The sequence below is a fragment of the Hyperolius riggenbachi genome, chromosome 11 (genome assembly GCF_040937935.1).
Source record: "Hyperolius riggenbachi isolate aHypRig1 chromosome 11, aHypRig1.pri, whole genome shotgun sequence".
Classification (NCBI taxonomy): Eukaryota; Metazoa; Chordata; class Amphibia; order Anura; family Hyperoliidae; genus Hyperolius; species Hyperolius riggenbachi.
In genome coordinates, this window is record NC_090656.1 from 78,903,232 (window position 1) to 78,929,570 (window position 26,339).

At 43.4% G+C, this 26,339-nt stretch overlaps 1 protein-coding gene across 1 annotated transcript in view; it reads left to right on the forward strand.

Moving 5' to 3' along the window:
• Positions 1 to 26,339, forward strand: part of SPON1 (spondin 1) — a 599,663-nt gene that overhangs the window by 244,402 nt on the left and 328,922 nt on the right. Inside the window, exons 4-5 of the mRNA XM_068259659.1 lie at positions 14,870 to 14,943; positions 22,473 to 22,595. Of these exons, the coding sequence (XP_068115760.1) occupies positions 14,870 to 14,943; positions 22,473 to 22,595 (197 nt within the window). The remainder of the gene's footprint in view (positions 1 to 14,869; positions 14,944 to 22,472; positions 22,596 to 26,339) is intronic.

Genomic DNA, 26,339 nt, shown 5'->3' on the forward strand with positions numbered 1-26,339 from the left:
TAACATTTCTATAGTGCTTTTCTCCCATAGGACTTTAAGATACAAAATATGTGCAAAACATCGAAACTGCTCCCAAATTCACTGAAGAAAAATAAATCATACCCTCCATAGGTAATAAAATCCTTAATCCTCCTAAAATAAACACTTAATCCCTCCAACAAACATCAATGGATTACAATTCAGTGTCAGTGACACAACCATATCTCCCTACTACTGCTTCTACCTACAGCCAAATGTCATCCTTACTGACACCTAATCTGCCACTACAGGTAAATCCTCACAGCCAGATCTAGCCCCTCTCCTAGAACTCACACCTGCCCTCCATAGCCAAATCCCCCCACATGTCCACATCTCCCCCTCCCAGACTACACATAAACATGCCAGCTCTCCCTTCCCCCACATCCAGACACTTGCCTGCATGAGCAAGAAGTTTTACTTGCCTGCATGAGACTCTGAGAGGAGATTCAGCACGTGTGTTTTGGCTTCTCAGTCTCCTGTCAGTGGGGCACAGCAGCGTGACTTTTCACCAGTCCAGCAGGCAGCAGCGTCACTGTTGTATGCCTCAGGGGACAAGAATTGTGGCCGAAGATCCATCAATGGTAGGAGGGGGAGGTTAGTCCAAAGAGAAGCTGGGCCCTGGATCTGATTTGCAGTCTCCTGTCTACTCGGGCTCCTCGTCAAGATCTAATCTACTGCCAGCTCTCTCCTCTCCTCAGCTGTTTCCCGCCGAGCCACTTACTGGCTTACGCAGAGACGTCAGATCACCATGCGCATGTCTGATACTGACGTCTCTCTCAGTACCACCAGCCAGAGGGGAGGGGAGGAGGGGTGTGGCCAAATAGCGTTCCTCGGCTCCTACATCCTGCAGCTGACAGACTGACTGTAAAAAAATTTAAAATCATCAGCGGTACTGAATGGGCCCCTCTAGAAATGGAACCTGAGGGGCCCTTGTGCCTCTGCACGGCCTGCACGGCCGTATGTCCGCCCCTGCCTCTATCTATCTATCTATCTATCTATCTATCTATCTATCTATCTATCTATCTATCTATAATCTATAGGCCTATCTATTATCTATCTACCTGTCTATCATATGTCAGCCTGTTTGTCTAGATCTATCTATCTATCTATCTATCTATCTATCTATCTATCTATCTATCTATCTATCTATCTTCCATCTATCAGAATTATTTATTTTGCCAAGGGGGGGGGGGGGGGGGGGCTGTACCCGGAATTGGTTTTGGCTCATACAGGTTCTGGATGGATGGATCCATCCATCAATAATCTATCTATCGATCTAAAATTTTAAGAGAAGGCCTTTCATGCAAAAAGGGTTGCATCTGAGCATTTGTAACCCCCTCAATAATGACAGTGCATACCCATGGTTCTTAAATTCATATATGTGTGGGACAACAAGTCAAATTACTTACTGCTGCATGCTACACTCTTTGAACAGGGAAGGGGTGTACTCTCAGAATATGTCTGTTTTGTTTTAGGACAATAAAGTTGGTTTTAAGCAGAGGGGGAGGGTTGTTGAGTTAGAGGAGAGAGGTCGGGCACATGGTGGGCAGAGGGAGAGAGCTGAAGGAAGAGTGGGCCTGTGAAAAGGATTCTAGCTTGTCCTGAAGGAGAAGAAAGATCTAGTGGCCACATGGTGACCCCAAGTACACCTGTCTGAAGGGGGAAGAGAGGACTATCTAACATTAGGCAAAGCAGTGAGCCAGACACCCCAGCACCCATAGACAGGACTCTAGTCTGCCAAGCTGCATGTGTGGCTGCAGCTCTCAAGATGAGTCCCCACTCACTCTGAGCACAGACGGATCTATCATATGTTCCAGAGAATCCTCCACACTCCTTCCATGAGTTAAAAGCATAAATCTATATAATATACATGAGTAGTAGGTAGAGATATATATATGGGGGTGCCCAAGATTGGGACCCTAAAACAATCCCGCCAAACTTAGAAGGGGGAGAGGGGGGAGGGGGGGGAGGAAAAGTACCAGAGAGACCCTTCCTGAGACCAACTGAAAAATCTGTATTCCAGTTTCAAACAAATAGATTTACATCCCATCTGTGATTTAAATCTGCGGGTTCCCTGCTTCCCAGATTGAAAATTCACTGTACTTCATGCTCAAGTAATTTATTTTCTAGATCCCTACCCCTGCTATCGAGGTACACCTTCTCTAAACCCTGAAAAGATAAATTATTTAAGTCCCCACCATGACAGGAGCGGAAGTGTTTCGCCACATTACAAGGGTTCAGGCAGTTAGGGTTGGCAGCACCACAATAATGTTCTGCAATTCTAGCTCTCAGGGGTCTTGTTTTGCAGCCAACATACTGCTTTCTACCCAAATTGCAGTTTATAAGGTACACTACGCCCTTCATCTCACAATTTATATATTGCTTAAAGAGAACCCGAGGTGTGTTTAAAGAATGTTATCTGCATACAGAATCTGGATCTGCCTATACAGCCCAGCCTCTGTTGCTATCCCAAGCCCCACTAAGGTCCCCCTGCACTCTGCAATCCCTCATAAATCACAGCCGTGCTGTGAGGCTGTGTTTACATCTGTAGTGTCAGTCTCAGCTGCTCCCCTGCCTCCTGCATAGCTCCGGTCCCTGCCCCCGTCCCTTCCCTCCAATCAGCAGGGAGGGAAGGGATGCAGGTGGGGACTGGAGTTCTGCAAGAGGTGGGGAGAGCAGCAGGCTGACACTATAGAGATAGACACAGCCAGCTCTGACAAGCTGTTTGTCAGCAGCGTGGCTGTGATTTATGAAAGATTGCAGAGTGCAGGGGGACCTTAGTGGGGCTTGGGATAGCAACAGAGGCTGGGCTGTATAGGCAGATCCAGCCTCTGTATGCAGATAATATTCTTCAAACCCACCTCGGGTTCCCTTTAAGGTCAAAGTATTTACCATTACTAAAAGAGACTTCCGTATTCCCAGTGGTGTGCACCCTACAATATCTACAAGTTCTCAAGCCACACCTGTAGGAACCCTGGTATCTCAGCCAAGTAGTTCCCTGATAGGATCTCTGATCTTCATATAAGCTCCGTGACAACACATCCCCCAAAGTGGGTGCTTATTTGCTGACAAATCGAAATTTTCCCTCCACCACAGGTGCTATCTCAGAATCAGCAAACAGCACAGGAAGATGGGTTTTAATCATCTTAATCACAGAGGGATATTCCATGCTATAGGCTGGGGAAAACGTAATAGAGTCACTGCCACCCCCCACCGCCATACGCCCACCGTTGATCTCCCCTTAGTCAATACCTTCTTTTTAGACATTTCTATATGCTGTTGGGTATAACCACGTTGAAGCAATCTTTTCTCCGCCTTTCCGATCTCATCAGGCAGGCGATTGGAATTAGAACAGTTCCTTACAATTCTTGTGATTTCCCCAGTGATCTATCATATGCATAGGAGTTGTCTCAGACCATCCAGACTATCTGTGTTATGTAGCTCATGAGAGAGACCTTATTGCCAAGATCCTACTATTTAATAATGCTCAGTTCTGGTTAATGTTCTGTTCATGAAAGATCCTTAAAGAGACAGTGTTGTATTGCAAAGTGAAAGTGTTCTACTGCTGTAATATTGAAAAACCACACTTAAAATGGTAACTTCTAAGAAGGATTTTCTCTTTTACTGTAGAAAAATCACTAAAATCAAAACGTGGACAGTGCAATACATATGTTATGTAAGTAGAGCAAGTATTTATCTACTTAAATATGTTTTTTTTTTCTGTGATAGTATAGCTGACCGCTCCTCTTTAAGGCCATACAGTTACTAGATTTACAGCACAGACAGTCCTGATCTGCCACATCGGCTAAGAACGGATGCGTATATGAAGTCTAAAGCAGATTTTACATCAGACTGTTCAGAGTTCAAAAATTGTAAAAATCCAGGCCTTAAACATATGTATATATATTGAATAAAATCAAATGGCCGCGCTCAAAGTTCATAAACTGAGGAGAATACAAAAAATAATGTCACCGTCCACAAAAGTCCTTCTAATCCACTCAAAGATCTGGAAATCGGGATATGAGACACTCCAGGGACTGTATACAATCCTTCAATCCGAACCGTCATAACATGCATGTAAGAGAAAAGAACATTGAAGGGATCATAGCGCAATCAGCTTAAACTGCACATCCCTCCACCTTCCTAGTGCCAGAATCCACCTTCACCGTGTTTCTCTCCGTGCCAGGACACACTCCCCCTATGTGCCCGCACTCACCTAACTGGCCTCCAATATCTCCGGAGGTAGGATTCTATCGCATATGGGGGGTGCACAAGCTTGCGTTGATTCGTTTAGTCACTAAAACTTATAGTAGTGAATCTCACACGTAAGGTAGTAGTAAATACTTCTTTAAATTTTATTAGGGCACAAATGACAACGCGTTTCTCGGCTACAGCCGCTTCATCAGGTCTGTGGGTGTGCCTTAGGATGAGTGTCAGTATCTTGGGCGCCAAGAGATAGTGACACTCATCCTAAGGCACACCCACAGACCTGATTTAAAGAAGTATTTACTACTACCTTACGTGTGAGATTCACTACTATCAGTTTTAGTAACTAAACGAATCAACGCAAGCTTGTGCACCCCCCATATTCGATAGAATCCTACCTCCGGAGATATTGGAGGCCAGTTAGGTGAGTGCGGGCACATAGGGGGAGTGTGTCCTGGCACGGAGAGAAACACGGTGAAGGTGGATTCTGGCACTAGGAAGGTGGAGGGATGTGCAGTTTAAGCTGATTGCGCTATGATCCCTTCAATGTTCTTTTCTCTTACATGCATGTTATGACGGTTCGGATTGAAGGATTGTATACAGTCCCTGGAGTGTCTCATATCCCGATTTCCAGATCTTTGAGTGGATTAGAAGGACTTTTGTGGACGGTGACATTATTTTTTGTATTCTCCTCAGTTTATGAACTTTGAGCGCGGCCATTTGATTTTATTCAATAACTTGTCACTCATACTGGTGTTTGTGACCAGCGCACCATACTGTTGCATGCTTCTCTATTAGCGCACGTCTTTGTGTATTATATGTATATATATGACTCGGTTCTAGGTTATTAATATTTTATTTATCGTTAGTATTATAAAGGGTTAAGCAGGGAGGTATGGATGATTTGAAATAACAGTTACACACTCATTTTTTCACAAAACTTAAATTTTATGTTTTTAATGTGTAGCTTGGATGTTGCCATTAGACAAATTGAAGAAAATCAAAAGAAAAAAAATAAATAAAATGATTCCGAAAACGTCTCTGTGTTTGAATGACAGAACGGCCCGTTTCAATAAAGGCGTTATACTCGAACACACGATGCTCTATCGACCACGTCTCCATTGTTACTGAAATTGAGGCTCCTGATGGACAGATACGCCCTCTCTTTATCCACCGAGGTTATCCCCGCCTTGCATGGCGCCCCGTTCAAATCATCCATACCTCCCTGCCTAACCTATGCTATGGATTTTTTAAGGCGGACCTTCCCTGGACGCCTCATTTTGTTGCCTGGAGATATGGAATGGCCTCCTCGGTCACCGGATGTAACGATTGTGGAATTCTCTCCGTGATCAGCGCACAGGGCGTGCGCTGACACTGCGGGAATCCTCCACAACGGTATAATTTGAGGGAACCCAGCAAAAGGTGCAATGCACCTGTAGAGGGAAATTCCTGTCGACAGGTGGAGCTGTGGAGTGCAGAGGAACAGCTCCTCTGCCCTGCCACAGACGCCAGACAGGAATTGCACGACGGGAAGAAACGCAGGGCAAGATAGCCCTGAAAGAGAGAGATCAAAGCGACAGAGGGTTTGTGTGTCCACCAATCTAGTCGCCACCCTGCGACGATGAACACACAACCATGAAGATAAAGTGAGAAGGCAATCGCCAGAGATGGCGATTGTTAACAGCGACACTAGACCGAATAAGCACAGATGAGGAATATATGTATGTCCACCAATCTAGCCGCCAACCTGCGACGGCAGACACACAACAGAGGAAACCAAGTGAGAACGCAATCGCAAGAGAAGCGATTGCGAAAGAGAATGAGCACAGGGATAGAATGTATGTATGTGCCCCAATCTAGTCGCCAACCCGCGACGGTGCACACACAACAGCAGATATGAAGCAGGAAAGCAATCACGAGAGAGGCGATTGCCAGAGGTGACACAAGGCTACAGCAAGGCAGAGCAAGAGAGTAGCAAAGGCACAGCAAATCATACAATGAGAAGATAAGGAAAATAACAAACGCTAACTAAACGCGAACACCGCACTCATTCGCAACAGTGCACGCGTTTATGCGCGGTCTCCGCGTGTTAAGCACAACAGAGACAAGCACGCCTAACTAACCACGACAGACAAACATGAAACAGAGGACGCGAGCGCTTGCTTAACGGTTACCTCACCGAGCCTCCAGTAAGCGTTCGTAGCAGACAAGACAGATACACGAAAACAGGAATAAGTGAGAGATACGATCCACTGCTCTTTCCACCAGAGCGAGTGCGATCCAAGTATAGAAACAGAGCGAGCTGGATCCACTGCTCTTTCCGCCAGAGCAAGTGCGATCCAAGTACAGCAAGAGAGATGGAGATCAGATGGATCCAAAGCACTAGCGCAAGGCGAGTGCGATCCAGGCAAGACAGATCAGATGAGATAGCGGGTAGCAACCGCTGCTCCAGCTATACTCCAAGAACAAAGATCAGAATGACCTCCTGTCGACCACCGCTGGGACAGGACAATCACAACAGACAAACAAAACAGATATGCAATCCTAACTGCACTAGGGAACCTGCCTAGTGCAGTCCCAGGAATTACTCTAAGCTAATCTTTAAACAAAGAGCAAGGCTGACACTCCAGGAGTGTTTCACAGGACTAATCCTTATGACCAGCCAAGGTCTGTGATATCACATGGTATATATAGAGCAAGCCTACAAAGGATGTGGCTAGGCAATCTGCATGACAAACGTATGCAAATTCCTCAGCAGCAAGCTGCAAAACTGACAAAAGGTCTCTCTTCCAGAGACCTGCAAAATGCAGACCTGAACATTGGTCAAAAAGCTGCCTGCCTGCGCAGGCAGCCGAGCGGATCCTCACACCAGACCTGTCACCTTGTGACTATTTTTTATGGGGCTACCTCAAAGCACAAGTATACATAGACAAACCACGTACACATGAAGCCCTGAGTGAAACAATAACACAAGAAATTCAAGTATGGGCAACTTTTCAACACGTCTACAGGAGTGTATGGACAAATTTTTCGTACTTAATGTTTCTTTTATTTTGATTTTGATTTTCTTCAATTTGTCTAATGGCAACATCCAAGCTACACATTGAAAAAATAAAATGTAAGTTTTGTGGAAAAATTAGTGTGTAACTGTTATTTCAAATCATCCATACCTCCCTGCCTAACCCTGTACATACTGTGCAATTCATTATCCCATACATTTATTTCCAGTTCCGGTTTGCTTTAACCCCTTAACTGTACTCACTAAAATATAAATTCTACCTTCACTTTAACCATACACTCACACTAATCTTTGGTAATTAACCACACCCTTTTAAAGAGACTCTGAAGCGAAAAAAAATTATGATATAATAAATTGGTTGTGTAGTACGGATAATTACTAGAACATTTGTAGCAAAGAAAATATTCTCGATTTTTTTATTTTCAGTTTTATAGTTTTTTGTTTTTTTTATAATATTGCATCATTCTCTAATATTTACAGTTTACACACTACTCAGCATTCTAAATGATTTTACAGAGCAAGCCAGTGAACTATTGACCCGTCCTCTGCAGAGAAAAAGAAAATACAGTGACTGACAGTTGAGATAACAAGCTTCAGAAGACAAAGCTCTCTGCGACTTTGAAAGTCATTGAGCTCAATGGCTCTTTTGCATAGATAGCAACTGGAGTTTCTTAACTCTTCCTGTACTGGAAACAATATTAGACTTATGTCTCTGCTCCTAATATTTTATTTCTTAGCTGTAATACACATACCAATCATCATCATTTTTTTTTCGCTTCAGTGTCTCTTTAAGGCTCGTACACACGCGAGATTAAAATCAGCTGAAGCGGCTGATAATGACTCCCACTGGCAATAATCCAGTAAGCGCACAACAGCCCCTGACTGCTGCTCGGCCAGTGATCTGGCAGGCGAATCAATTCAACCCAGCAATGGCCAATTGCCTTGTTCTCCCCACTCTCACCCCGCCACATGTGATGTCTTCATTTCCATATGCATGGAGATAATGGATGGCCCTTGCGTCCACATATTTGCCAGCAGGTTGTAGAATTTTGAAAGGATTAGTTTTTTTTTTTTTTTTTTTTACAAGGACATAAAAAAAATGCAAATAAATTTAATGTCTTGGATATTACGGTTTATTTTTACTGTTTATTTATTTTTAGACTTTTATGAAACCTTATGCAAGATGCCAGTTTTATTGCCAAGCAGTTTTGTCTCCATTTCCACTCAGTGCGAAGTCTGTAGCGCTGCAGAACAATCAGCTGGACCACCTGCTCCCTCTGTGCCAAAATGACAGTGCTGAGATACTGCCAACACAGCACAGAATCTCTTCATAGAGCCAGTGATGAGGCCAAATCTACACATGAAGGATTTACCCCATCCTGCTCAACTTTAGGAAGTGTGCTAACTAAAGGCCCGTACATATGATAGATGGATGTTATCTGACAAGGACCGGGGCCTGATTCCTCGGGCGACATCATTGGGCTGAGGCTGTACAGATGTGTAGTTAGCCTGCAGGCTAATGATGCATTCTGTTGCAATGGGGGGTTGGGGATCAAAGGGTCGACAGATCAGCACAGATGTGACATGACACAGTGTGTGTCATGTCACATCTGTGCTGATCTGTCGACCCTTTGATCCCCAACCCCCCATTGCAACAGAATGCATCATTAGCCTGCAGGCTAACTACACATCTGTACAGCCTCAGCCCAATGATGTCGCCCGAGGAATCAGGCCCCGGTCCTTGTCAGATAACATCCATCTATCATATGTACGGGCCTTTAGTTAGCACACTTCCTAAAGTTGAGCAGGATGGGGTAAATCCTTCATGTGTAGATTTGGCCTCATCACTGGCTCTATGAAGAGATTCTGTGCTGTGTTGGCAGTATCTCAGCACTGTCATTTTGGCACAGAGGGAGCAGGTGGTCCAGCTGATTGTTCTGCAGCGCTACAGACTTCGCACTGAGTGGAAATGGAGACAAAACTGCTTGGCAATAAAACTGGCATCTTGCATAAGGTTTCATAAAAGTCTAAAAATAAATAAACAGTAAAAATAAACCGTAATATCCAAGACATTAAATTTATTTGCATTTTTTTTATGTCCTTGTAAAAAAAAACAAAAAAAAAACTAATCCTTTCAAAATTCTACAACCTGCTGGCAAATATGTGGACGCAAGGGCCATCCATTATCTCCATGCATATGGAAATGAAGACATCACATGTGGCCCACTTAATTGTCGTTTCAGGATGACATGTGAGCATAAAACATGAAAGTCTGTTATTTTCTTCCATTTTGTGGAATGTCTATTAAAAAATAATCTCTACTTCTTCCGTCGTTTCCGAGATGAAGTGAATGTGCCACTTAGAATTTGATTGCCGTATTAATAATTCCTTGTCATATAAAATGAGTGGTAAATTATTTAGGAGACATTTGGAAGGTTAAGTAAAAGCCCCATAAACATTAAGAAGTGTGTTTATAAGCGGGATCAATTTTTATCTTCTGAAATATGAAATCATTTCATTTTAACTAGAGTGGAAAACTGGAGATAGTATTATCTTTATGTACCTTGGCTGATGGGAAAGGAATGGGCCATTTTGTTTCCTTCTCAAGAAGTTATACTTCCCAGGAAGTATGGTTAAAAAACGAATATCAAGAAAAACTGTAAAAATGTATTTCTCTACTGAGGTTGTTTTCACAGTTCAGTGCAGCTCTGATTACATTGACAATAGCTTTATCACTATGTATCACTCTTAAATGATCTGTATATTGTTTTTTTTCTGTACAAATTAGGCATTTTGTGGGTAATATACATATATTTTTTTAAGTAGCTACACTATTTTTGATACATTATAAAGGGAAAATAAAAAAATGAAAAAAAAATACACTATTTAACCATTATAGCTTTAAAGAGAATCTGTACTCTAATATTCTTACACATACCATTCTATTCCTTATTTTCTCCTGTGCCCCTCTGTGCTTTTTCTGCCACTCTCTGCTGCAATCCTGGCTTGTAATTAACAGTTTTAGGCAGTGTTTACAAACAAACTAACCAGCTTGTAATAGGCTCACATAAACAGAGTGTGTGAGTCATACAGAGTGTGCAGGGGGCCTGCAGAGGGTGTGTATCACTTCTATCCAATCGCAAGCAGCCCTGCACATTCCACACATTCAAGCCTTAGCCTGACAGACACATCAGAGGAAAGGAGATAAGATTTATTACAGAGACATTGCAATTAGGAAAGGCTGCAGTAAGCCAGAGCACATTAGAACAGGCATAGGAACTTATAGGATAGAAGAACTAAGGCTGAAAAATTTGTTACAGAGTCTCTGTAATGTAGCTCTAGTATAGCTTACATTATAGCTTTAATGTATAACAGTTCTATTGTACATTAAATCCTCACATTTTATTTGTCTGTCTCTCCTGTTTATTAAAACTGTTCATTTGAGATCATCAGGCACAGACTGTATACTTCACTCACTGTTGCCTGTCTTTTCCTGCAATGTTTGTGTTACACATGTTTACTCACTAGTCCTGCCATTGAATTTCTTAGGGAAAGGTGGTGGGTTTGCTGTCATTCCTTTTCAACTCTGTAGCCATTTTATCTGCTCAAAGATGAATAAACAGTGTTATCTAGCATTCTGTAGAGAGGAGAGTGCAGTGGCTTTTTTTTCACATCCTCTGGTAGGATACGTGTATAAATACACATGAGATGTACATTTGTCCCAGAGAAAACTGCACTGTAAACACCTCTTCCCATGTGGCTCTTATTTACAGTAGGCATGGTTAATCTGACAGTTCTTAACCTCTTATTAACAGGTTTTGGATTTTGGTTCTAGAAAATCTTCAGAATCCCCTATGAGGAGATGGACTAGCCCAAAGGTCATTAGGTCTGTTCGTGGCCACATTTTTGCACAGAAATCGACACAGAAATCACATGAGAACTGATGGCGCACTGAAAACCAATGCGCTATTTCCATCTAGAATGTGTTTTATTCAGAGCCAACGGAAAAACTGACAGCATGTTGCTTTTGTCATAACTCCCAACTGTCCCTTTTCTGGAGGGACAGTTCCTTTTTAGGAGCCAGATCCCTCTGTCCCTCTTTCTTCCTTATTTGTTCCTTTTTCAGGACTGAACTTTGTAAATCTATGTAATTTTTATACTGAAAAATGTGTTTATGAGTCTAAACTATATTCCCATCTTTCAAACTGATATATGTATTACCGTATTTTCAAATGTTAAAATTAAGAAAAACTACTGATGATAGAGAGAGGGCCAATGTGACTTGAATGATAAAGCTTCATATTTTGCTTGATGTGGATGTGGCTGGGCGTGGTTAGAGGTGTGATTGGGGCGTGTCTTAAAATGTCCCTCTTTCTTATTTCAAAAAGTTGAGAGGTATGCTTTTGTATCTCTATTGTATTTTTAATGAAAGATCAAAAATTGAAAACAAGATCGCAGAGTGTCGCAGAAATGAAAAGGTGTGTGCCCTGCCTTGAGGCCTTTTTCATATTGGAGGCAGCAGGCAATTAATCCTGTCAGCTGCTCCTTTAGCTGGGCGCTCGCTAGCTGCTCCTGTGCACTGGCTAAGCACTAGCTAGTAGAGATGGCCCAAACGGTTCGCCGGCGAACGGTTCCCGGCAAACTTCGGTGGTTCGCGTTCACCGGCGAACACAAACTTTTCCGGAAGTTCGATTCGCCCCCATAGTGCATCAGGAGGGTCAACTTTGACCCTCTACATCACAGTCAGCAGGCACATTGTAGCCAATCAGGCTACACTCCATCCTGGAGCCCCCCCCCCCTTATAAAAGGCAGGCAGCGTCAGGCATTGGACTCACTTGTGTGCCTGCATTAATTAGAGAAGGGAAAGCTGCTGCAGACTCTCATAGGGAAAGCTTAGTTAGGCTCTTGTAGGCTTGTTAACTTGCTTCTTGCTGATTCTTATTGCTAAAAAAGCACCCCTCAACAGCTCTTTTGAGAGCTAATTTTGTTCGGATCAGTGAATAATGGCGCACAGCGCCTATGCATAAAAATGGCGCCGCATTAAAAAGATACGCTTATCGCTATTTATCGTTAGTACTGCATAATAATGGCGCACAGGGAAAAAAGAAGAAAAATGGCACACACTAACGTTATTTATCAATAGTGCCGTTCATTTGCCAAACAGCAGACGTTATTGCCCACAGTAACGTTATTTATCAATAGCGCCCTACATAAGCCAAACTGCAGACGTTAATTAACTGCAAAACGCTAAATGGATTTAATGTAACACTGTCAAGGTTAGGGTTAGGCACCACTAGGGGGGTCTTAGGGTTAGGCACCACCAGGGGGGTGGTTAGGGTTAGGCACCACCAGGGGGGTGGTTAGGGTTAGGCACCACCAGGGGGGTGGTTAGGATTAGGCACCACCAGGGGGGTGGTTAGGGTTATGCACTACCAGAGGGGTGGTTAGGGTTAGGCACCACCAGGGGGGTCTTAGGGTTAGGCACCACCAGGGGGGTGGTTAGGGTTGGGCACCACCAGGGGGGTGGTTAGGATTAGGCTCCACCAGGGGGGTCTTAGGGTTAGGCACCACCAGGGGGGTGGTTAGGGTTGGGCACCACCAGGGGGTGGTTAGGATTAGGCTCCACCAGGGGGGTCTTAGGGTTAGGCACCACCAGAGGGGTGGTTAGAGTTAGGCACCACCAGGGGGGTCTTAGGGTTAGGCACCACCAGGGGGGGTCTTAGGGTTAGGCACCGCCAGGGGGGTCTTAGGGTTAGGCACCACCAGGGGGGTCTTAGGGTTAGGCACCACCAGGGGGGTGGTTAGGGTTAGGCACCACTAAGGGGGTTAGGGGTTAGGGATAGGTACAGAGAGGGTTCTCTGTGTTAACACTAAATAACGATAAGGCTTTAACGCTAAATAACAATAAGGCTTTAACGTTAAATAACAATAAGGCTTTAACGTTAAATAGTGATAAGCGGCAAACGGATTAGCGGCAACACCGCGCGCCATTATTCGCTGGCGCCATTTTCAGATGGATCCAATTTTCTTCTTGTGATCTATTTTTTTTTTGCGTGTGTCCCACTGTCACTTGTGTTGCATAGACAGCCTTGGTAATTCCTACTGTGTGTGCCACTGCCAGCCAGGCCCAGCACATTCAGTGATTACCTGTGTGTGTGACAGGTGCACATTGTAATACCCATCACTGCATATACCTACCTGTTCACTTCAGTCAGTGCACCCACCTACCTATGTGAGTGCACAGTGTCACTGTGCCTGTCTGGTACCTGTCTGTGTGTGACAGGTGCACATTGTAATACCCATCACGGCATATACCTGCCTGTTGTGTTCAGTGCACCCACCTACCTACATGAGTGCATGCAGTGTGATATACCACTCCGTGCATACCTGTTAACTGCACCTGTGTGACTGCACATTGTATTAGTCAAGTCAGTGCATACCTTTCACTTCATCCCCCCAATATGAACAAAAAAAGTCAGAGGCAGGCCACCTGGCAGGTCTGTTCGAGGTCGCGCTGTTGTGGTGTTGTGTGGCCCTCGACTAAAGTACAGTGTTCAGAAGAAGGCTAGTGCCATCAACTCCCAATATTGTCAGGACGTAGTTTACTATTTAACACAGAACACCTCATCTTTCTCAGCTTCCGCATGGAAGCGTGACTTATCTTCCTCCTCCTTCTCTGATTCTGGCACCCCACTTAACACTCAGTCGGCCGCCACCACCAAAGTGCCATCACCCCAGGGCTCAGCGGTGTGGAAATTTTTGTGTGTGTCTGCCTCAGATGAGAGCAATGCCATCTGTACTCTCTGCCACCAAAAATTGAGCTGTGGAAAGACCAAGACCCGCGTAGGGACAACTACCTTACGAAGGCACATGATTACAAAGCCCAAACTGCAATGGGGTGACCACCTGAGGAAAAGCAGCACACAAAAGCAAAGCCACTCACCGCAGTGGAAGATACCAGGCTGCAATTTTTTCTCCAGATTTTTCCCCGGGACTTTTGGCATCTATCCCACTCATCCATGCAAAACTCAGATGTTAGACCCCTTGAAACATCTTTTCCATCACTTTGGAGGCCAGACACTTTTGTGGTGTTTCTAGTTTTCAAAGTTTGCCTCTCCATTGAAGTCTATTGCGGTTCGTGAAAGTTTGCGTGAAACAAAATTTTGCGGAAGTTCATGAACCGAAAATTGGAGGTTCGGGCCATCTCTATCACTCAGCAGCCAGCAGAGAATTGATCCAATATGGCCACCGCAACTGCTTTTTGATAGGGGGGTGGGAGGTCCAGGAAGGGGTGCTAGCTAATTGGCTGCCATGTGTCTGCTGACTGTGAGGTAAGGGGTCAAAGTTTAGCTCAATGATGATATATACTGTAGGGGGCGAATCAAACAAGTCAAATGTTCGCTGTTCACCCCGAATGCGAACAGCTGATGTTTGCAGAATACTGCTCACCAGCGAACTATTCAGGCCATCTCTAACTGCCACAGATAACACACAAAATTCACTTTGTAAGACCTATGGAAACAACCCTCATGATTACCTACTGTGTGTCCTATTATTATTGTGTTGCTTTATATGTTTAATGTATATGATTTTATAATGATGATTTTGTTTCGATTTTACTTTTAGAGCAAGTATCGTGCAGAAGAAGATCATCTATTTCCAAGATGAGGGATCCCTTACCAAGAGAATGTGTGAGCCAGGTAACAGTGCTTTAATAACTTGGAGTAAAATCAATGTAACGGGAGCAGGAAAAAAGGGCGCCGGCTGAGGGTGGACAAAAAGGGCGCCGCCATAAACTTTAATGCTCTTATCGTTAATACGACGAAAAAAGCATGAAAAAAGGGCGCCGCAAAAAATGTTGTTAATAATGTTATAACATTATAGTTTTTGAGGTAATTATCGTTTTAGAAGTTTATAACGGTATAGTTTTTGTCATGTTATTTCGTTAACAGATACAGATTTTACGTTTTCAAAGGTGTTATCATTAATATATATAAAAGGGTGATTCTGCAGAGGGAGTGGTTAGTGTTAGGCAACACCAAGGGGAGTGGTTAGGGTTAGGCACCACCTAGGCAGCGATTCGTTTTAGGCAACACCAGGGGGGGGGGGGGTTAGGGTTAGGCACCACCGGGGGGGGGGGGGGAGGTGGTTAGTGTTCGGCACCAGTAGGGGAGTTATTAGTTTTAGGCACCACCAGGGGAGGGTTCTGTGTGAGGGTACGGTTGGGTTAAGCAGAATTGAAAAAAACATTGCAACATTTAACGTTAATATTTATTCATTATTATTTCTCGTTTATTTTTGCAACAGTAATTATCGTTAATAAAGCTTGACAACGATGATTCTCGATAGCAAATTTCATTAATACCTGGCGCCAAATTCGTTAATAACCCGAGCCCTTTTTTCACGTCACCCTTTTTTCATGCATGCAGTGTAACTAATTATTAGGTTGCGATGTGACTCTGGGTTTTATTTGCTTTGATGCCATTCGCATATACCTCTTCTATGCTGTTTTAGCACTTATTCAGTTTTGTTGCATTTCATGCTGCTAAAACTGCCCCTAAATTACTTGGTTCTTTTTTGCCATCATTTTTTTTTTCATTTTAATTCACCTATTTATGGTGAAATAAAAAGAAAAAAAACTACCGTTATTACCTGCGGCCTTTTAGGTATGGTTTGTTTAGGCTACTTTTTATGATTGTATTTTAGAAGTTTAGCCTCCTGGTTTTAGATGGCAGCTGGATCTGTCCCCGCCTACATTATGGATGCCACCATGGACCTCATGATGTAAGGGGTGTGGTTCTGACTGCCTGAGGGCAGGAGAGAGAGACAGAAGCTTTCAGTATGTTCGAGGCCAGATTTATACTTTTTCTGCCGCTAGGCCAACTTTCTTGTACAGCACCCTGTGCAGACCCCTCTTTCATGTCTAACATTCATGTACAGCAGCCCCCTTCAGTTATATACAGATCTCTTGTGCAGCAGCTCACCTCTTCTATGTGCTGCTTCCATTTGCAGCCTATTCTTCCATATGCAGCAATCTCTCTTCCATATCCAGCCGCTCCTTGGCCAGCTGCCGCCCAAGGCCCAGGTCTTGGTGATCTTCCCAGAAATATGGCCCTGAATTTGTTGCAGAAAATATCAGATAAGCATTTTTTAAAAAGGGAATATGAAAAGTTAAAAATGTGTTGTCATTTTCTTTTCATGTTAAAAGTTTTGTTCCATTTTTTGGTTGGTTACTTTGGACAGAGGCAGATGCCTCACCTTGTGTAACACTGCATAGCAGATTCCTAGGTGTCCAGTTTCCTTTAGTGGAAAGTAAAAACTGACAGATGCATTGTGCATTGCTTGGCCGTTTTTCCACCAGCAGCCAAAAGCAGTGAATCCACAGCCTGTCAGCTGCTTCCATTCACTGGCCGAGCGCTTGCATGGTGCACGGCCCGGGCGTTGTACAGATGGCCCCTGTATGGAGTTGCTGTATCAGACGCGACACGAGACAGTATTTTGCGTCAAACGTGACACAGGTGGTGTTTTACCAAATTTTGACATTCAGCGGCATGTAATTGCAGCTGAACGGCGATTGTGGCTGGCAGCCTGGAGGCTGTTCAACCACCCATGGAAAAAAGACCTAAGTATGGAGTATGTTCTTGTTTATTGCTGGTTACTTGCATGTATGTTAAAGTGAGACATTATACCCACAAAAGAGGGGGCAAAAGGTAGAAATAATTGTAGTACTGACAATGGAAATTGTTTCCTGAGTAGTTTAAAAATGTGCATAGAGAGTTCAGAAGCACTTTAAAATGAGACTAAAGTGAAAAACAAAAACAAAAACAAAAAAACTTTTGATGCAATGATTTGTATTTGTAGTACTGATAATGAATAGAACATTAGTAGCAAAAAAAATAGTCTCATATTTTAATTTTAGATATATAGCTTTTTTTAATAGCATTGCATAATTCTCTAATATTTGCAATTATAAGCCACGCTCTGCATTTTAAATGATAACACAAGCAGAGCTAATGACCCTTTCACCTTCCCAGGAATAAAAATGTTATCTAAATCTGTCTCTGACTCTTTCTTCGATATTTAAATGCTCCAGAAAGCAGCAACCAAATTGGTCATGGAGCTCAAATAATTACTAGAACATTGGTAGCAAAAAAAATATTCTCATAACATTGCATTATTCTCTAATATTTGCAGTTTACACACTACTCGGCATTCTAAATGATTTTACAGAGCAGGCAGTGAGCTTTTGACCTGTCCTGAACTGTTCTCTGCAAAAGCAAAAGAACAATACAGTTGGGATAACAACCTTCAGAAGACAGAACTGTCTGTGACTTTGAAAGTCTGAAAGTCGTGGAGCTCAACGGCTATTTGCATAGATAACTGGAGTTTCTTAACTCTTCCTGTACTGGAAACAAATATTAGACTTACCGTATATACTTGCATATAAGCCGACCCGCATATAAGCCGACCCCCCAACTTTTACCTGAAAAACCAGGGAAAAATGATTGACCCCCATATAAGCCGGGGGTAGGAAATGCTGGCTGCCTTATTCCCCTAGTGTGTCCCAGTATAGCTAGTAAAGTGCCCAGTATAGGTAGGTAGTGCACCAGTATAGCTAGTATAGTGCCCAGTATAGCTATTATAGTGCTCAGTATAGCTAGTAAAGTGCCCCAGTATAGCTAGTATAGTGCCCAGTATAGCTAGTATAGTGCTCAGTCTAGCTAGTATAGTGCTCAGTTTAGCTAGTATAGTGCTCAGTATAGCTAGTATAGCGCTCAGTCTAGCTAGTAATGTGCCCCAGTTTAGCTAGTATAGCGCTCAGTATAGCTAGTAATGTGCCCCAGTTTAGCTAGTATAGTGCTCAGTATAACTAGTAATGTGCCCCAGTTTAGCTAGTATAGCGCTCAGTATAGCTAGTAATGTGCCCCAGTTTAGCTAGTATAGTGCTCAGTATAGCTAGTAGGGATGCTCATTCCGATACCGCGGAAATGCAATTTCCGAAATTCCGATCGGAAATTGCATTTCCGCATCGGAATGCGGAAATCAGTAATGCAAGTGCCGTAGGCGGATTTCCGCCGGAAATCGAGGAAATTTCCGCCGGAAAACGCGGAAATTCCACCCGACTTTAACATCGATTTTCTCAAAAACTATAGGTCTTTTTGAAAACTTTTTTTTGTATCTTGTTCACAAGATTCGGTTTAATAAACCCTGAAAATTTGGTGTTTCTAGAACTTAAGGGGGCTTTGCTATTAACCGCTAAAGTCGGCAGATTTTTACTGTAATGTAAAATGCAGAAAATCTGCATCTGCCTATTTTCTGCATTTTACATTACAGTAAAAATCCGCCGACTTTAGCGGTTAATAGCAAAGCCCCCGTAAGTCCTATAAACACCAAATTTTCAGGGTTTATTAAACAGAATCTTCTGAACAAGATTCAAAAAAAAAGTTTTCAAAAAGACCTTATAGTTTTTGAGAAAATCGATGGTAAATTCGGGCGGAATTTCCGCGATTTCCGGCGGAAATTCCGCATTGGAATGCGGAAATTGGTAGCGGAAAGCGGAATCGGTAATCGGTACATGACGGAATGCGGATTTACCGCGGAATCGGAAATTGGCATTCTGACCATGTGCCCCAGTTTAGCTAGTATAGTGCTCAGTATAGCTAGTAATGTGCCCAGGCAGCCTCCGTAGATGCGCAGACGTGCGCGAAACGGCCGTCAGGCTTGATCACCCAGCACCCACCGCACCACCAGGTATCCTGTATCCAACTGCATGCCTTTATTATGCAAGATTATCTTCCTGCCGCTGTCAATGTACACACCATTTGTTTGCATGGATCAAGATTAAAACACAGCTTGCTTGCAGTGCCGGTTTCCTCTGTCTTTTGCTTCACATAGCTAGTAATGTGCCCCAGTTTAGCTAGTATAGCGCTCAGTATAGCTAGTAATGTGCCCCAGTGTACTAGCTATACTGAGCACTATACTAGCTAAACTGGGGCACATTACTAGCTATACTGAGCACTATACTAGCTAATGTGCCCCAGTTTAGCTAGTATAGTGCTCAGTATAGCTAGTAATGTGCCCCAGTTTAGCTAGTATAGTGCTCAGTCTAGCTAGTAATGTGCCCCAGTTTAGCTAGTATAGTGCTCAGTCTAGCTAGTAATGTGCCCCAGTTTAGCTAGTATAGCGCTCAGTATAGCTAGTAATGTGCCTCAGTTTAGCTAGTATAGCGCTCAGTATAGCTAGTAATGTGCCCCAGTTTAGCTAGTATAGCGCTCAGTATAGCTAGTAATGTGCCCCAGTTTAGCTAGTATAGTGCTCAGTATAGCTAGTAATGTGCCCCAGTTTAGCTAGTATAGTGCCCAGTATAGCTAGTATAGTGCTCAGTCTAGCTAGTATAGTGCTCAGTTTAGCTAGTATATTGCTCAGTATAGCTAGTATAGCGCTCAGTCTAGCTAGTAATGTGCCCCAGTTTAGCTAGTATAGCGCTCAGTATAGCTAGTAATGTGCTCCAGTTTAGCTAGTATAGTGCTCAGTATAACTAGTAATGTGCCCCAGTTTAGCTAGTATAGCGCTCAGTATAGCTAGTAATGTGCCCCAGTTTAGCTAGTATAGTGCTCAGTATAGCTAGTAATGTGCCCCAGTTTAGCTAGTATAGTGCTCAGTATAGCTAGTAATGTGCCCCAGTTTAGCTAGTATAGTGCTCAGTATAGCTAGTAATGTGCCCCAGTTTAGCTAGTATAGTGCTCAGTATAGCTAGTAATGTGCCCCAGTTTAGCTAGTATAGTGCTCAGTATAGCTAGTAATGTGCCCCAGTTTAGCTAGTATAGTGCTCAGTCTAGCTAGTAATGTGCCCCAGTTTAGCTAGTATAGCGCTCAGTATAGCTAGTAATGTGCCCCAGTTTAGCTAGTATAGCGCTCAGTATAGCTAGTAATGTGCCCCAGTTTAGCTAGTATAGCGCTCAGTCTAGCTAGTAATGTGCCCCAGTTTGCTAGTATAGTGCTCAGTATAGCTAGTAATGTGCCCCAGTTTAGCTAGTATAGTGCTCAGTATAGCTAGTAATGTGCCCCAGTTTAGCTAGTATAGCGCTCAGTCTAGCTAGTAATGTGCCCCAGTTTAGCTAGTATAGCGCTCAGTATAGCTAGTAATGTGCCCCAGTTTAGCTAGTATAGCGCTCAGTATAGCTAGTAATGTGCCCCAGTTTAGCTAGTATAGCGCTCAGTATAGCTAGTAATGTGCCCCAGTTTAGCTAGTATAGTGCTCAGTATAGCTAGTAATGTACCCCAGTTTAGCTAGTTTAGTGCTCAGTATAGCTAGTAATGTGCCCCAGTTTAGCTAGTATAGCGCTCAGTCTAGCTAGTAATGTGCCCCAGTTTAGCTAGTATAGTGCTCAGTATAGCTAGTAATGTGCCCCAGTTTAGCTAATATAGTGCTCAGTATAGCTAGTAATGTGCCCCAGTTTAGCTAGTATAGTGCTCAGTATAGCTAGTAATGTGCCCCAGTTTAGCTAGTATAGTGCTCAGTATAGCGCTCAGTATAGCTTGTCCGCCTGTCCCCAGCTCCCCCCACGGCCACCGCCGCCGCTGCTATTACCTTTCCGTATCTTCTAGTCCCCTCTCCGTGCTTGTAAACATCCACAGCAGCGCGCCCGGCGCTGCTACTGTGACGAGCGGCGAGCCAGGAAAGAGCGGTTCCCATAGTAACAGGACGCTCTTTCCTGCCTCCTGCTTCGTCACAGTAGCAGCGCCGGGCGCGCTGCTGTGGATGTTTACAAGCACGGAGAGGGGAATAGAAGATGCGGAAAGGTAATAGCAGCGGCGGCGGCCTTGGGGGGAGCGGGGGACCCGCGGACCAGTGGAGGGGGGGGACCCGCGGACCAACATGACTCGCATACAAGCCGACCCCCCAACTTTTGGCCCCCTTTTTGGGGGTCAAAAATTCGGCTTGTATGCGAGTATATACGGTATGTCTCTGTCCTAATGCTTTATTTCTTAGCTGTACTACACATACAAATCATTTTATGATACGTTTATTTTAACTTTAGATCCCCCTCAAATGCTGATACAAAAAAATAGGCAAATGATTGGTAGAGCTCTGTATTGCTTAGGCACTGCTAGTGAAGGCAGAGTCATAACCAGATTTCTACAAAATAATCACTGAGATTGATTTGCATCTGGTGGTAAATCGATTTCTGATCAGGGAGTAATTGATTACATTTGCTGAATTGGGCCACTGTCAGGGGAGGACTGGGGCCTTCTGGCCTGGAGGTAAAACCCAAACTAGAGGCCCATTTTCACGGGACACCCCAGCCCAAATGATGTCACACTTGTGCCACACGTGCTATAGGCCGACGGTCACGTGGGGTGCCAATGCAGAAATACAGCAAGGACACTTGAGGGGCAGCGTGACAGGTAAAGTATAATGCACAGGCATCCGGGGGCACATAATATATTTTGAGGGACAATGGCCCGGGTTTCCGTCACATTCATCGTTCGTGATTGCTGCACTTGATCGACTACATTGACCTGAGATTTCCCAGCATCTCAGATCAATACATTCAACTAATTTCCACCCGAAATCAGTCAAATCGTTGATTGGGCATGCTTGTGGCATCACAGGTTTTCATCTGATTCAATAATAATTATCGAAAAGATTGGTGGATCGTCCAGCCCTAAATCATTAAATGAGAGGCAGCCTGGGGGGAAATCTCCCAGCTTCCCCGGTGGCCAGTCCTCCCCTGGCCACTGTTGACTTTTGACCCATTAAGAAAACTGGGTATAGCTCTTAAACCCTGTAATTTAGAGATATCAGTAATGACTCTAGCAAACCTCTTCCACTATATGCAAATTTGCTGCATTTTCCAATTAGATACGAATCACAAAATTCAAGGACGTCATCAAAATAATTAAATAATCACAGGAATGCTTTTATACTAGTGTGATACGATTGCGATGCAGTGTTGCATCATCACGAAAGACCTGCTCGCTGCATTTTTTTCTGTGTTTTCTCCTTGTGCTTCTAGCGTCCAGTGAAAATCGCATCAAAATCACAATTGTGTTTTGCCATTCGTAGTGTAAAAGAGAATTTTGAGTCTAGGGACATTTTCAGAATATCATTCAGTTAAAGATGGCACTCTAAATTCTGATCAAGCTCCACCCATCTTTACCATTTGTGGTCACATTTAATGATTTTGTAGCAAATATTACAATGTATGTTCTGAACTTCCCTCAGATGCTGGATATGAAGGTGGGAATGAGAAGGCCATACCAGACTGTTGTGCTTGTGGAACTGCTAAATACAGGCTGACGTTCTATGGCAACTGGTCTGAGAAGTCACATGCTAAAGACTATCCAAGTAAGTCTACCTTTGTCTATATGCTTGTCACTTCTTTTAAACGGTACCTTTGAATGTGTAAAAATACTTACCTCAGTAGTGATAACTTTGCAATGCTGGGTCCCCGTGGTTTGAATTCCAGCCAGGGGATCATCTGCACAGAGTTTGTATTTTCTCCCCATGTCTGCTTAGATTCCCATCAGGTACTCCAATTTCCTTCCACATTCCAAAAAAGATACAGAAAAATTTGATTGCCTTTCCCCTAAAAAATTGTCCCTAGACTGCTATACATACCCTACACAATACATACATAGGGTGGGATATTTTGCTATCACTTTACCTGACCATTTTCTCACATTAACACTCTACTACCTATTCCTAAAACTAACATAAGCCTAACACTTACCTACACCTACCTATCTACCTATGCCTAATATTTACCTAACCTTACCTTTGCTTAACACTACCCCCCCCTCCCCACACACACACACACACACACACACACACACACACACACATACCCTCACCCCGTAGCGGCTTTGCTTTCTCCTATACCAAGTACGCTATCCGCTACAACCATCTTACTTTTCGGGTACCAAGTGTGCTGCAGTCATTATTTATTGCTATAGTCACTAGGATCTGCTCGCTGTAGTTGCTAATGTATCTAGGCACCCAAATATCTTTCTTGGCATTCAGTTCCTGCTAATTAACGTTATACTTAAAGCGGAATGAAACCCAGCAGTTCTTCTTTGCGCTAATAGATTATTTACAGCATATTATATGCAACCAGCATTTTTTTTTACTATAACAGCATTCAAAGGGTTACACACAGGACTTTAACGTTCAGTGCAGAGAAATCTGGACACATCCGAAGTTGTAGATATTATCTTGTGTTTAATTGTATCAAGTGAGGAATGTAAATAAACACTTCTCCTACACTGCTGGCTCCCCTGAACAAGGTCAGACAATTTAGAAAGCATTTCTGCTTGTTAGAACATGAATAAAGCAGTTATAAATAAAATGCAAAGTCAGCTTTCAGAGCAAAAATGTGTACTTTGGGAATGTATAATTTCTAAATGAATGATAATACTTATGCACAAAAGCAAATATGAGAACCGTATGGCATATAAAAAGTAGGAAAACATGTTTTTATAGAATATTATGTCAGGGTTTTATACCGCTTTAAGTGAGCCTTTACTGTAGAAAAAAAATGAGTTTAACTTAGCTGGGGCCTCTACCAGCCCCCTGCAGCCACCCTGTGCCTGCACCTCGTGAAAAAAGCGATCCTCCCGTCCTCCACAGTGACCCTCTGTCACTTGGATGCCCTGCTCCATGTGCACTCTGCGCATGTGCAGTATGAAATAAAATATCTACTGCGCATGTGAGAATTGTCCCGGCAATGGGAGCGTGATCGAGGATGTGCGTGGCCATGACCACACATACGCAGTGGCCCGTCGATTTGACAGTCGGCAGGCCGGAAGAGGGTCACTGCAGGGGACTGGATGGCCACTTAGTGACAGCGATGGCACAGGGCGGGTGCAGGAGGTTCGTAGGAGCCCCAGGTATGTTAAAGTCTTATTTTTCTACAGTCTAGGTTCCCTTTAATAGCAGCGCTCAAATTGTCCAGTAACCGCATTCGCACACACTTTTGAATAAAAATGTCTGTGTGCCTTTCATCTAAGCATTGTGCTACATCCAACACAAGATATACGACTGTGTGCTTCCCATAAGACCTCTTTAGAAGACGGAATCAGAAAGACGGTCGTCAGCCAATCTATGCTCCCCAACAGACACTTGATCCGTACAAGACGTGGTCTAGAACTAACAAAACGCATGTATGATTTATTCGTCAGCGCTGCAAAAATAGTCCCAATAGGTCATCTGTCAGCCAAGGGCGCCATTCATTGAAATATCTATCCGTGTAATTACCTTGACTGTTTTCCTCCTCTCTAAAATATGATTCATTGTTGTCTATAAAAGATTTGACCTTCCGTTTTCAGGAAGGCAGAGGGAACTCTTTAATGAAACATCTTATCTATAGACTTCAATATTGGATGACAGCATCATTTTCTTCCACATATTTTTATTGGCCTTTTCTATCAAATCTCCAATTACACGCAGGACCTATATATAAAGAACTCCACCATTGGGAACATGCTGACAGTAGTTTTTTATGGTAGAAATTTATTTAAAAGTACGATAAGGGTTTCGACAGTAAAGGTACATTAAACTGTCAAAGACAATATTGCAAAAAAAGGACAATTTAATAATCCCGCAGTCACGGGCTCGGTGAGATGTCAGGAGATGATTGCTTTAAAATGTACTTAGTTTTATTGTAACTCTGGCTTTGTTTACTGTTTTCTTTTTTTTATCGGCTCACTCACAGCTAATTTACTCAAAGCGCAACTCCAACACAAATATTTACCTCTCTTGTGTAGGCTTTCAATCGAGGTGTTGGTTGGTTGTTATCTTCTTTTAGCTTCTTGATTAGCTGGTTTGCTTAGTAATAAAAGTTATTAGTAAGAAGTCTCTTTGCCAGTCTCTTCCTGTACCAGGGACTTACATTGCTACAGACTGCAGTCTTCTCTTAGAGTTCTATCTGTGTTTTGCATCCCCATCTTGAAGTATAAGCAGCACCATAATGCTAGTCAAGCAGCACCAGTAACCTTGCCCACTGAATTTGCTGCTTTAGGTGCAGAAGCTTTGGCTGAAACAAAATAACAAAAAAGGTCAAATTTGATCAATGTGCTTACTAGGGTGTCTGTTGGCTTTGTTCCCCCAAATCTGAGTGGTGGCTCTGTTGATCCATCGATGGGAGCCATCTGTTGATGGAAGCCATCCTGCACATTTGCAGTGTGGCCCCGCTTGTTCCTGCACAGGACTACATCTTTGAGCTTCGGGTGTCCCAGCGCTGCAACGATCTGGTGAAAGAGGACCAGGGAAAGCAAAGGTAAGTATTTGATCCCCCCCCCTAAAAAAAAAGAGAGAAAGAAAAACTCACAGACTTACCTTTAGTGAAGTCAGTGTTTAGAGGTGAGATATAGCCTATGTCATCAGAGTTTTAAATGTTAATATAAGGGCTACCAGAAAATTCTGTTCTGTTATCATGAAGAAGTCATCTACAGTAGATACCACTAAGTTGCATCTTTAGAATAATATGCTGCACAAGAGAAAGGGATGTGTGCTCTAACCAGTCAACTCCTGACTTAAATACTTGCTGCCTCAAGTCTACTGACTAATTAAAATGGCAAAGCGTTTGCATATTGCATTCGCCCACCAGAATATGCAGGATCTAAACTATCCACCTGCGCTTCCTGCAGGAGTTGGCCCACGCAATATACATTGCATCTCAACAGGGGTGCCGTGTGTAGGCCTCCTTGTACCCCCAAGAAATGAAGGGCAGCGCAGACACCCCCACAAGGCATCCAATGCCCGGGAGCGCTGCAACTTCCCCTCAGGGAGGGGGGAGCAAGATAACATTGGGAAGCGCCCAATAGATAGTGCTAATGTAGCATGAACTAATTCCCGCAGAGCAACGGCTTTGCGGTATTGGTTTTAACCCTACAAACTTTGGCATGCAAAAGCAAATGCATATTTGCATGAGCCATGTCTCGTGAGTAGCCAATTAGGCCAAATTTGCAAAGCCTGATTTGTCAGGTGTTACTTGGTTTGATGCACACATAAAATATATATATAAAGTCTAGTGCATCTTTAGAATAAAACTGTTCTTTTTACAAAGCACTCCTGGGTCTGCTGACTCCTGTA